A 13,865-nucleotide genomic window follows, 5' to 3' on the forward strand; every position below is an offset into this window, starting at 1 on the left:
ATTGATTACGCAGGAAATTATAATAAATGAAATACACGACAGTCCGATAATATTCAAATAAAACCTGATTGAATAATTTACAAATACTACGGTAAACTAGGCTCGAGAACGAATCTACGGTCAACAGGAAAAACTTGTACTCGCACAACGAATGCTCGCTCAATCAAAACATTCAGAACTAACTGATCCAACTAATCAGTTTCAGTTGTCTCTATTCTCCATGGATGTGTACGATAATTATGTGTGTTATAGCCTCCTCCTAGCGGTTAGCTGGAGGTTTATTTTTCTAGTTTAATTTATCGACGGGGTCGATTCGCCCGGGAATATTGAAATATTCAACTTCGAGAGCGCGATGTAAAAAATATAAAGTAACTTTGAACTTAACTGCAGGGTCTTTGAATAAAAAGAAAATGATTAAATAAATAATTATGATTGGAGGTCTGTATTTTATCAGTAAGTTTACAAGGCACGACTTGTTGACTCGATTTCCAAAATATTTCTATCTTAACATAACTTAAAATTATGGCAAGTCCGTGCTGATGGCTTGAGTGGGGGTTGGGTTCGTCCTAGGGGCTGGTCCATCTGACGTCACGTGAGTGACTCTCTCCGGCAGGATCGGGTCTTCTCTTGACCACCGGCTTCGTATACTCAGCAGCTGTGCTGTTATCCGACGTGGTTAAGAGATTTTCCCAGGGTACGATGTTTTATGGCTCCGGACTTGCCTCTTTGCCGACGTTAGAGTATTCCAAGTTTATTGGGGTCTCTAATCGGCTTAACTATTTCTAACTTAGGTACTATAGTTACAATATTTACAAATATTTTAAGTTTATAATAATAAAAAGCTTACGTCTAGTACAAATTCCATTCTTTAAATAAAAGGACAGACTTGAGGAAAATAAGTTTCCCAAGACTGTGTGTTTTCCCGAGATCTTTCAATTTTATGATCTCGGAGAATAGAGAATTACTAAAGAGACCAGACCTAGCTTAAATAAATGTTTTGAAAATTCCCAAAAATATAATAAGTTACTACTAAAATACGATAGAGCATATAATATATCATTAAATTAAGTATTGATATGTAGAAATAATCCCGCGGAATCGCGTTTATCGCGTACTGTACGCGGTGTCGCTTTAATCGCTCGTACGAACCGTGATAGGATATCACATGTGACGAATGCTAACACTGATATTTGGATTAGCGAGACCTTGAGCTTCGGTTTTTTACCCCCACCATCAAGACGCAATGTCTTAGGTTTTGAATTTAGATGGTGAGGGTAAAAACCGAAAGTATCCGAAACGCAAAGTCTCGTTAATCCAACTATACTGAGAGGGTTCCCTTCAGTTAGAATGCAATTCTCATACCTCCACCATTAAATGATGAGCAAGCTGTCAGTAGTAGTCTCACTATTTTTGCGTATAACGCAATGATACTGAAGTCAGCAGACAATTAAAATTTTTTTGACTTTTTTTTTAACAATTAAATTTAAAGAAAAAAAAAAACCTAAAAATATGCACATGTAGAAAATTGAAAAAACTAAAAGTGCAATTTTAAAAAATTTTTTTTTTTTATAATTTATCGTTTTTTAAAAAATCCAAAAATTATTAAACGTCTGCTAACTTCATGATCATACAACGCTGCGTTATAGCGGGAAGTTACAAATAGTAAAAGGGGCGCATACATGCACTACTACGATTTAACCGATACTCACACATCCTTACTGAGAACTATGGCACGCCGTTTTATTATACACTAATGCAAAAAATTAAAGGAGCAGAAAAATTTTATAAATTTTTTAGTGATTTTTGGAAGGCTGTAACTTGGTGAAAAAAAATCGTATCGAAAATTTAAAAAAAGCATTTTATAGCTTGAAATCTCTAGTTTAGGTGTATTTTTTTCAAAATTTTTTAAAAGCTCCGATTATTGCGCAAACATGAGAAATACCGCGAGCCAAAAAATTTCTAAATTTTTTTTTTTTTTCCGAAGAGCCCACGGACCGCGGAAAAATTCTTTCAACTAAACGAATGCATACATCGATTAGCAAATTTATTCAGCTTCAATTTGGTTTTTTTTTAACCTCGTAGGACGATTTGTCGCAGAGATATCAGCCTTCAAACAGAAAATGATCCTTTTGGCTTTGATCTTCGATATTTCAGGTACCAATGATCGGACAGAAAGTTGAAGGGCGGCGTTGAAAACTTGAATAAATTCCCTACAAGACCCTGTCATCATTTTTTGAAAAAAAAATTTTTTTTTATTTTTAACATCCATTAGAAGAAAGTACAAAAAAATGACTTTTTTTGGTTTTTTAGTAAATCAACCGCTACTCTGCAAATAGCGATAAAAAAAATAATGTTGCCAGGGACTTTTTTAGCTTAATGTACCCCCAAGACCCCTGTGAATTTTTAAATTGATCTATCAAACCGTTTTTTGGGAATCATCGATCAAAGTTTAGCTAAACAATTAAAGGAGCAAGTTTTGTTCCTTTAATTGTGTAATCATAATCAAAATGAAAAATTTTTTTTTTTTTTACTTTTCTCAAATTTTTGCGTTGGTAACTCAGCAAATGCAAGGAAATGACCAAAAAAATGAAAAATTTCCAAAAAATTTAAAAAAAAATCGAAGAAAAAAAAAAAATTGAAACTTGTTTTTTGTGTTCTAATTTTTTTTTTTTACATTTTTTGGAAATTTTTCATTTTTTTTGTCATTTCCTTGCATTTGCTGAGTTACCAACGCAAAAATTTGAGAAAAGTAAAAAAAAAAAAAATTTTTTCATTTTGATTATGATTACACAATTAAAGGAACAAAACTTGCTCCTTTAATTGTTTAGCTAAACTTTGATCGATGATTCCCAAAAAACGGTTTGATAGATCAATTTAAAAATTCACAGGGGTCTTGGGGGTACATTAAGCTAAAAAAGTCCCTGGCAACATTATTTTTTTTATCGCTATTTGCAGAGTAGCGGTTGATTTACTAAAAAACCAAAAAAAGTCATTTTTTTGTACTTTCTTCTAATGGATGTTAAAAATAAAAAAAAATTTTTTTTTCAAAAAATGATGACAGGGTCTTGTAGGGAATTTATTCAAGTTTTCAACGCCGCCCTTCAACTTTCTGTCCGATCATTGGTACCTGAAATATCGAAGATCAAAGCCAAAAGGATCATTTTCTGTTTGAAGGCTGATATCTCTGCGACAAATCGTCCTACGAGGTTAAAAAAAAAACCAAATTGAAGCTGAATAAATTTGCTAATCGATGTATGCATTCGTTTAGTTGAAAGAATTTTTCCGCGGTCCGTGGGCTCTTCGGAAAAAAAAAAAAAATTTAGAAATTTTTTGGCTCGCGGTATTTCTCATGTTTGCGCAATAATCGGAGCTTTTAAAAAATTTTGAAAAAAATACACCTAAACTAGAGATTTCAAGCTATAAAATGCTTTTTTTAAATTTTCGATACGATTTTTTTTCACCAAGTTACAGCCTTCCAAAAATCACTAAAAAATTTATAAAATTTTTCTGCTCCTTTAATTTTTTGCATTAGTGTATAATGCCATAAAATTTTTGAACTAAATCAATAATAATTTTATTTTTTAAATTTGGAGAAATATTTAAAATTATATTTTTTTAACTTCCCGCTAAGGAAATCGACGATTTTCGAAAAATTGGGAAGTTATTGTTTTCACCCCGATTTCCGAAAATCGAAATTTCATCAGATGTCGACGTTTTGAGGTCCTAGGAAGCTATTCTGACTATTTTCAGAATGATGTCCGAGTGTCTGTATGTGTGTGTGTGTGAGTGTGTGTGTGTGTGTGTGTATGTATGTGTGTGACCGGTCTATAACTTTTTAACTAATGAACCGATTTGGATGGTCAAGGCAGCAATCGAAAGAGCTTGTTGGCCATCAACTTTTCTGAAAACTTCACATCATTTGATCAAGTAGACTCGAAAATATTGGCGGATTACGGAAAAAAAAATTTCTTTTTTTTTAGTTTTTTATTGATTTCTCAGAAACGACTTATACGATCAACTTCAAAAGCTAATCAGCTCTAGAAAATTGAGCTTGATCAGTAGAGCTCGTTCAGAGATATTCCAAAAATAAAATTTTTTCAAAAATGTTTTTTTCGGATAACTTTTAACGTGCTCGATGGATTGATTCCAAAATGGACTGGGCTCTAGAGCTTTATAAGCCGCGTCGAATGCCACCTCAACCATCAAAATCGGTTAATTCGTTCAAGAGAAACCGTTGTCGAAAGAATTAAAAAAAATTTTATTTTTTTATTTTTTTTGAAATATCTCAAAAACGACTCGATAAATCGAATTCAAAATTCGATCAGCTTTAGGTCTTGATAAAACGCGTCGATTGCCACTTCAACCGTCTCAACCGGTTTATTCGTTTGAGAGATATAGTTGGAGAAAAAATGGTGAAAAACGTTTTTTTTTCGAAAACAACAGCATACAAACGTATTTTCGAGCTCGAAGAGCGATTGGACTGACAGACCGATTTTTAACTTCCCGCTAAGAAAATTGAAAATTTTCCAAAATTCGGGAAGTTATTGGTTTCGGTCCGATTTACGAAAATCGAATTTCCATCAGATGTCGACGTTTCGAGGTCCTAGGAAGCTATCCTGACTAATTTCACGATGATGTCCGAGTGTATGTATGTGTGTACGTACGTACGTACGTACGTATGTATGTATGTAAATATTCATAGCTCTTGAACGGATGAACCGATTTTGATCGTTAAGGTGTCATTTGACGCGGCTTGTTAATGTCTTGAGGCCGTAAGAATTTGAACTTAATCGGTAGGGTGCGTTCAGAGATATTTCGAAAATAAAATTTTTTCGAAAATGTTTTATTTAGATAACTTTTAATTTGCTCGATGGATTTATTCCAAAATCTAATCAGCTCTAAAACTCTATAAGCCGCGTCGAATGCCACCTCAACCATCAAAATCGGTTCATTCGTTCAAGAGAAACCGTTGACGAAAGAATTCAAAAAAAAATTTTTTTTTGGTTTTTTCGAAATTTCTCAAAAACGACTCGATAAATCGATTTCAAAATTTGATCAGCTTTAGAACTTGATAAAACACGTCGATTGCCGCCTCAACCATCAAAATCGGTTAATTCGTTCGCGAGATATCGTGGGAGAAAGAAATGCTTAAAATGGTTTTTTACAAAACAATGGCATACAAAAGTATTTGCGAGCTCGAAGAGCTCGAAAATGTATTCACAATAATGTTTTCGAGCTCAACGAGCTCGAAAACAGCGGGAAGTTTTGGGGCTGGCCCGCAGGGTCATCTGACAGACCGATTTTTTTATCTGGTTACACCATCGACACTAAAGAATATTTGCATTATGCTCATGACACTACAAATACCAAAAATAGCAACTAATGGCACTAAACGAACTAGCTGTACTGAAGCATTCATGTGCAAAAATACTATTCCATTAAGTTTTCTTTAATGTTTTCCAATATTGTTCAGTAGTATTTTTCCGTAAGATTATTAGAAGATGATAACAGATATCATTTTTTTTCAGCGTGTAGATAAACCTCGAATCAATTATTTTAACTGATCCCAATAATATTTCTGTAAGGATGTCACGAAATTTTTGCAAGGACCTCAGAAGATTTCCATGACAATCCAGAAAATCTAATATATAAAATTCGTCCTATTCTCTCATAAAGTTTTTACATGATTCATGTAGAGAATTTTCTCACAGGAATTAGCGAGCAAGTGCACTTTTGGTTTTGAATTGCCTTATTTCAGCCGACTCTAGATATTTAAACACTTAGTTTTGATACAAACAAATGAAAGCTATAGTGTGAGGCTCGGGGTAAAATGCGATTTCAAACTTAATGGAATGTCAATCATCACAGGCATCTAAAGTCGTCCGGTTTCATTTATTATCACCTAATTCATTGATATATTCATTCAAATATGCAGTATATTATGAACTAAGTAAAAACTGAGCCTTGACAATTAATGTTATCTTATGATTAGCTCTATCTCCCTTTGCGATATTCTTATCTATATTAGATTTCGTAAGGTGATGCCAATTGCAAAAAACTTTACTAAATAAATCAGTAAGTACACTTACTTGAGGTATTTCAGCTTGATCAGCGAATGCAATAAAATGGTCTGTATTCCGATTTTCACCATCAAGAGCTTTCGGATCGTATTCAAAACTATCGAATATAATTAAAATAAGTTTAAATTTAAAAACAATCTTTGATATAGTTCAATAATATTATACAACCATTCTTACTTCTGAAAAAATAAAGCTAAAAGCAGAGCTTTGGAATTTTTTAATTGATCTTTTATTTCTAAATAATGACCTAATTTTTCTAGAAGTGAATCCAAATTGTGATACGTTCTTTTTTCATCAGAATATGCTTCCTGTAAACGAGCTAACCAGGTATCACATACATCTGTATTGAAGCTCTCAGTCGCATCTTTCCAACAGTTTTCCAATAAACTCATTTTTAATCTATTAAAAATATTCATTTTTTAAAATTATATAATTTTTTAATGTATATCGCAATGTATTTTAAAATAATGAATATATAAAGCCTTATACATATAAGTAGTAAATTTATAATATAAAAGTATAGCTTATTTAGTACTTACAGAATGTCTAAAAATATTTCATTTTACTTACATTTAAGTGGGATAAAAACAGCTCAAAAATTTCAATAATTAATGAGTTGCGTCAAAAAAAAACTTTTAATCAACAACCCATTCCGTTTTATTCACGATTTCAATATGAACTGTCAGTCTGAAATTATACGAGTTTCACTATTTATTGATCGGTTGTACAAAACGTCGAGTGTACATTGAGCGACATCACCTAGTATATATGTATATATAGCATAGTATATATATCAAGTCGACATAGGCGCACAAGCGCACGATTTCCGCAAACGCTTGCGACCTTGATAGACCTAAACCTGAATTACTTTGCTGTCCATGTTACAGCTTGAAATAGATAAATCTATTTATTTCATAAGAGAACATAATTCTTTGAATCGAAATTATTCAGGAAAGAAAATTTTTTTGTCTCCTGGACTCAAGCCTAAATACTTCTTGGGTCGACCTAAGCCATAAAGGTACTAGGTAGAGTATTCTCATGCGCGATTAAGTCAATGGTACTTGCGCGCTTGTGTTTGAAACAAACTCACAACTGACAATTGCACCATATTAAATTCAATTCTAAATTGCAAAATCTATAAAATAAATATGACTATGTAAATATTGTATAACTTTTGAACGTATCAACCAATTTAGATCTTTAAGGTAACATTTAAAACAGCTTATTAATTCCTAGGTGAGACATTGATCTTTATCGGCACAGAAGGTTTCGAGTTATTCCAAAAACAAAAATTTTCTGAAAAATGTTTTTTTCGTATAACTTTTAGTCGAGTCGATCGATTGATTTCAAAATCTAATCAGCTCTAAAACTCTGTAAGTCGCGACACATAATACATTTTTTGAAAATCTTAAAAACCACAAAAATGATTGATTCTTATAATGTTGTTACGTACAAGGTTGGAAAACTGTGTCAAATGCTGCCTCAAACCTCAAAATTGGTTTATTACTTTAAAGGATATCGACGATGAAAAACTTAAAAAATAACAATTAACTTTATTTTTCTTAGATAACGTATATCGAAATTTCTCATATGTACTAAAACTCATACCGGTCCTATGGCTTCATTGTCTTTGATGATCGCTACATGAATTATTGCAATTCTCTCGATTGTTTTAATAAAATTATCATCAAAAATTTAAAAAAATGACTGTTTCTGACATTTTTTCCGAATGCTTCATAAAGTAACTTGCTGCTTTGATTCAAAGCTTACGTACTCTTTATCTTGATTATTGCTATCGATATCTGTCCAAAGAGATTTGATCATAATAGTGAGTGACTTGAAAAAGCCATCCTTATTGATAATTATAAATTTCTCGGAAATTAAAAGGACGAAGATATTGTCAAGCTCGAAGAGCTCATACTTGTATTGACAATAATATTTTTGAGCTGAGCTCGAAAACAGCGGAAAGTTTCAAACTAGCCCGCAGAGTAAATCGTTTTTTAGATTTTTTTAATCAAATCAACTATTACAGGGTTCGTTCAGTATATTCGAGGGATATAAAAAATTGAAATTTTTCCAATTTTTAATCCAGGGACCTACAGACTTGAAATTAAAAATGAATGATATTTACACTAGTAAAAGCAATAGTGAAAACTTTTTTTATGAACTCCATTTTTAGGGAGTTAGCAGGGGTGTTTATTTTTTTTAAAGACCGAGACTCAGAATTAATGACAGTTATAAGTTACGATTCCTGTTTTGATTTTCGACAGCATTTGTCCCTACTTACTCTATTGCCCTTAGCGGATTTTGTCATATGTGCAACTGGGAAAAAGGCTGGTAGAATTTAACTAGGAAAGAAGGCGATTACAGGAGTTATCGAATACTTGTGGCGTTATTTTTTACCATTGTGGAATGTAATTCACAACTAACAGATGGCGTAAGAATATTTGTTAACTTTCCGAAATGAAAACAAATGATTTTCAAAACAATCAGGAAGTCTCTGTTATTACCTCGATATTTGAAAATCAAATATTTGTTAGATGTTGACATTTTGAGGCCCTAGGAACCTATTCAGACTGAATAAAAAGATGATTTCCGAGTGCATGTGCATGTGTGTGTGTGGGGGGGGGGGTGCGAAAATTTCATAAGGTATTACAATATTTTACAAAATCTTATAAAGATTTATTAAATTACAAAAAATTCCATAAAGTAAGAATTTTTTTCAAAGTTTTTTTACGAGTCAGCCAAAAACATAAAGTCTTCCCAGAGTGTAAGTCGCCGTCGGGTTTTACTCCTACTCTTAAAAAACGAGTATAATCACGCTGTTACTTCACAATAACATTAAAACCCAAACATATTCGAAAATTTTCGACGGTGACTTACTCTCTGGGAAGACTTAAAAAAATTTTTTGTGAGAGACATTTGAAATCTACGACAATTAGCGCCTATAGCCGGCAGCTAAAAATATTAGATAAGATACAGCTGGTAAAAGAGATACCTAATCGTTCTAATAGTGACGTCATCATCGGATCAAAAAATATTTTGGTTATATGTGCGATAGCAAACGACCAAAAAATATCGAAGTAACTTAACGAGCCATCTTGTGACAAAATTTATCATCATTTTAATTCATCCACTTACCGACTTCTCTCGACTTTTCAACAAATACTCAAAACTTACCAAATAAATAAACGTGGATTTATAACCTGCCATTTACAGGAACTAAATGTAGTAAATTTCAAATATCTGTCACAAAAGCTAATGTATTTATCTAGTACAATCGAGTCGAAGACGCTCGTGTGTTGGTACCCTCGCTTTCGGCTCGGGCACCAATCTTCACACTCGCGTCTTAAACACGATCGCACTCGATAGATAAACTACTATTATAAGCTTAAAAGAAACAAGTATGATGAAATTGGACTCAATAAAGAACAATTTCATGAAACCTCAGCAATAGTATATTACACACCTAGGGCAGCAAAGTAAAAAATGTCTCAAATCACATGTAATTGTTCGCCGAGGCGAAGCTGAAGTCAACAAACATGTGATCTGAGACATTTCTTATGTATTGCCCAAGGGGTGTATATAGTTTAAGATCCGAACTAAAATCGACCTTCACCGGGCTGATAATAGAATAAAACATATTTTATAATAAATTTAGTATATTAGAAGATATATTGAAAATCGGTTGGCTAAACAAATCCTGGACAGAATACCCGATGAAAAAAGATTTTGTCTAATCATATATGATCATGCATAATTGTCTATATATGATCAGATCCAACAATTGGCCACGTCTGATCATGCATAACTTGATCTGTTTATACATGATCATATATAATTCTATAGAATCATGCATGAACGAATATAGTCATTTTTAGAGTCTCATTTAGAATATCTGTAAATTATTCATTAAGTAGTTTCATTAGGATTTATTGTCTTCATCAATATCAATGTCGGTTAAAATTAAATAAAATAACCATCGACAATTATTTTACTACGAGGTCACCCATCCAATTAATGCCCCACGCCGATGCTGCTTAACTTTGGTTATCGATGGTTTGTAGTCTGAGCCTCTAGTCTGTTAGACACTTACAATTAAGAAACGTTTATGGCATTACTTAACTCAAATAATCAAATTGATACTTTATACTTTTAAATTGCTGCCGAAACCTTTGAACATTTTTTAAGTATTGGGGATTTAAGTTTGATTGATAGTTGACAGAATAAAAATTTAATGACATTGATATTAAAAAATTGTCATATTATTTAATATATATATGTCGTAGCCAGATCGTGAAATTAGACAGTTCATGAACTGTCTAGACAGATCATGAACTGCAGCCAGATCGTGTGATGGTCAATCAGTTACACGATCTGGCTAGAATTTTTAGACAGTTCATGAAATGCAATTGGGCCTTAGACAGATCGTGTAATACTTCAAAATTACACGAAATGTCTAAGAAACTGCTAGTAAAGCAAATCAAATTTTGCGCCCAACAACACACAGTTTCAATATCTAGGAACATTAAATCACTGAAAAGGAGATAACTGTAAAACCCATAAAATATTAGTCCAAGCAGCTAATTTTATTTATTTATAGATAATCAGGTGGGGGTCCGAAATGGAATCATAAAAGGGTGGTTTAGCCCCGAAAATCTTGTTCCAGCTGGCTCTAACTTCTTTACACGTGATGAAATAGACAAACAAACTTCTCTCTCTCAGAGAAGCTGTTAAAAATTGCAGCGGAGGACAAGGCTTCTTTCAATGCTCATGCAGAGCTTCTGACGTGCAATGCACTACTAAGAGATGTGCGTGCAAGAAAGCAAACATTTTATGTAACAGTCGTTGCCACTCTAGTTTGCCATGTGTAATTAAATAAATAAAAACGGACGAAAAACTTTATATTTCAAGCTTTGTAAATTAATAAAAAATAAAATTTTATCTATAAATAAATAAAATTAGCTGCTTGGACTAATATTTTATGGGTTTTACAGTTATCTCCTTTTCAGTGATTTAATGTTCCTAGATATTGAAACTGTGTGTTGTTGGGCGCAAAATTTGATTTGCTTTACTAGCAGTACACGATCGGCAAAACAGCTGTTAGACAGTTCACGAACTGTCTAAATTTCTTAGACATTTCGTGTAATTTTGAAGTATTACACGATCTGTCTAAGGCCCAATTGCATTTCATGAACTGTCTAAAAATTCTAGCCAGATCGTGTAACTGATTGACCATCACACGATCTGGCTGCAGTTCATGATCTGTCTAGACAGTTCATGAACTGTCTAATTTCACGATCTGGCTACGACATATATATATATATATATATATATATATATATATTGTGACATTATTTTTCGTATGGGGGTCAAATCAAAGTGAACGTCACAAACACCAACGAATATTATTGTATTTACGAGCATGGTAACTCAAGACTTATAATTTAGCTTACAGTAATTTACGATTTTTATACAGATTTTTGATTAAGTTATAGTTTAAGAATTAAATATGGAGTAACGTTTGGCTACAGTTATGGATTTTTGGATAAAGAAAATAAGAATTAGAATCGGAATTATGGAAAATTGTTATGGGTTATGATTTGAGATTAAAGTTTTGGAAAATGATTGTTTGAGTTTTGGATTTTTAGTATTTTGAGCATGTGGACGAGTCAGTGTTACCGTGGAGCGGGACTTAAATTAGTCACCCGGTATCATCTGATGATAGAACCTAGTTCTATCCCTCTGAGACTTCTTGGTTGATTGCAGAGGTCTAGCTGAGATGCTAGTGCTCCAGTATATAAGGAATTTGACGGATGCAGAATGGGATCAGTTTTGGAGTTTTGGTTTGGCAGGCCTCAACAGTAATTTTGTGACCGTTGCTGTTGTGGAAGCCGTTTGGTCATTTTTAAATTATTAGTCTGACAGGCCTCAGAGGACAAGTCATGACCACTTGTACCGCTGAGGAAGTCATAGGTCACTTAGTTTATAAGTTTTATGATCCCAGCTGAAGTCTGTTCCAGGAGAGCAACTGCCAAGGATATCCATACTCAGAATGGGTTTAGTGAGTACGTTTGGTGAGGACTTGAGCCTCCAGTTACCGTTATAGTAAAGATTGGGTTGGATTTTAGAATTTAGAATATAGAGGTCAGTTATTGATAACGATAGGATTGAGTTTGGGGTTTTTAGAATTGAGAATTGAGAGAGAGGAGTCGAAGGGAGACCTTCGAAGAGTACGGACGTGAGCATTCGGCTCTAGTCGCTTGAAGCGAGTAGACGTGTGCAGTAATGGCGCTACAGTTCAAGGCATTGCGGAAAGCTACAGATTAAGATTATTGCTACAGAAGTATTATTTAAAAACAGTGTAAGACGTTACTTGATATTTAGTCACCAGACATCAGGTATGAAATAATTATTATAAATAATTAATTGAGTTTGAGTCAAAGTCTTGAGGTATTATGCTCCTGTTTTTTTATTAAAGAAAAGATTTAATATCTGAGAAAATTATGAGAATAGTGTTACATTTTTAGAGTCACGATCACGTTTTATTGTTAATATTATTTTATAAAAGAACTATAAGAAACATGTTTGATTGTTGAATCAATTATTGTCTAATTAACATCGAAATGGGACCCATGTACGTTAGTTTTACGATTTTGTTAAAGAAAATGTTCTAGAGTATCGAATCCATAAATATTGTTCTAGTTTACCAAATATTATCTGATTATCATTTAGTTCTAGTTAATTAATTTATTTATTTATAAAATATCGATACGTATCATTTAGATGTCAATTTACTTTCTGTATATTCAGCATTCGTCATGGAGAAAAATATTATTTGTATTGAGCTACCGTATTTTATTTATTGTTAAATAGAGTTTTGAGATTATTGTTGTTAAATAAAAGTTGCAAATTCAAAATGAATCTACATGACTTTGGGAATGATGTAACCCGGACCACTCCCTCTCTCCATAAACCTACACACTGAGCGACACCATGGCATACCGTAACTCTGTTTTTAGTTTTCCAGTCTCCGTTTTGTTTTGCTAATAAGTTCTGAGCATTTTGTTAAGTTTTAGTTTTAGTTTTGTTCATGCGTGGTTTTGGTGATAATTCCACAGATCAAAAATTATCCAAAAATTTCATGATTTACTGGTTTGGTAATTCCAGTGATAAAAATTACCTGGCGCCCTATCCGTATTGAGACTGGAGGCTAAAGGCAGAGAACGAAGTTATAGCGCAGAAATTAGCGTCTAGTTTTTGTGTTATAATATATATATATATATATATATATATATATATATTAGGGTGGGCCAAAAAAAACTTGTAATTTTTTTTTTTTTAGCTACTACGAAAAAATTGTTCAAGATGACGAAAAAAAAATCCTGGTAAAGTTTCATCCCTTAATATTAATATTAAGAGGTCGCTCATTGTGATTTTTGATTTCCCATTTAAATAACATGGAAAAAAAAATTTTTTTAGTTTGGAATTTTCTACCTCGGCAATGGCTCATTGTACGAATAAGCCCAGCATATAGTTTTGTAGGGAATTTAACGCTCTACAAAAAAAGTCTCTTATCATTTTTGGATAAATCCATCTGTTCAAAAGTTATTGGAGCTCGAAGTCAAGTTAGAATAAATTTCGAGATTTTTTTACTTTTTCGGCGAAACTATCGGACTTATCATAAAATGTTATCGACACTTTTTTGTAGACAATTTTATTTCCTACAAATTATTGTTGATAAATTTTTTTCAAATTCTGCATTGTTTTCGAGTTATTTCCTTT

At 32.7% G+C, this 13,865-nt stretch overlaps 1 protein-coding gene across 2 annotated transcripts in view; it reads right to left on the bottom strand.

Moving 5' to 3' along the window:
* The window catches only part of LOC130666603 (uncharacterized), a 53,797-nt gene extending 46,795 nt beyond the window's left edge, over positions 1-7,002 (bottom strand). Inside the window, exons 1-3 of one of the 2 annotated variants that reach the window (XM_057467758.1) lie at positions 6,651-7,002; positions 6,258-6,479; positions 6,090-6,177 (exon numbers count right to left, since the gene is read on the bottom strand). In XM_057467758.1, coding sequence (XP_057323741.1) covers positions 6,090-6,177; positions 6,258-6,472 — 303 coding nt within the window. In that variant the 5' untranslated portion in view covers positions 6,473-6,479; positions 6,651-7,002. The remainder of the gene's footprint in view (positions 1-6,089; positions 6,178-6,257; positions 6,480-6,650) is intronic. The other variant, XM_057467757.1, reaches the window with a different exon arrangement.
* Between the last annotated feature and the right edge of the window lie 6,863 nt (positions 7,003-13,865).

This window comes from Microplitis mediator, chromosome 4 (assembly GCF_029852145.1).
Source record: "Microplitis mediator isolate UGA2020A chromosome 4, iyMicMedi2.1, whole genome shotgun sequence".
NCBI classification, from domain to species: Eukaryota; Metazoa; Arthropoda; class Insecta; order Hymenoptera; family Braconidae; genus Microplitis; species Microplitis mediator.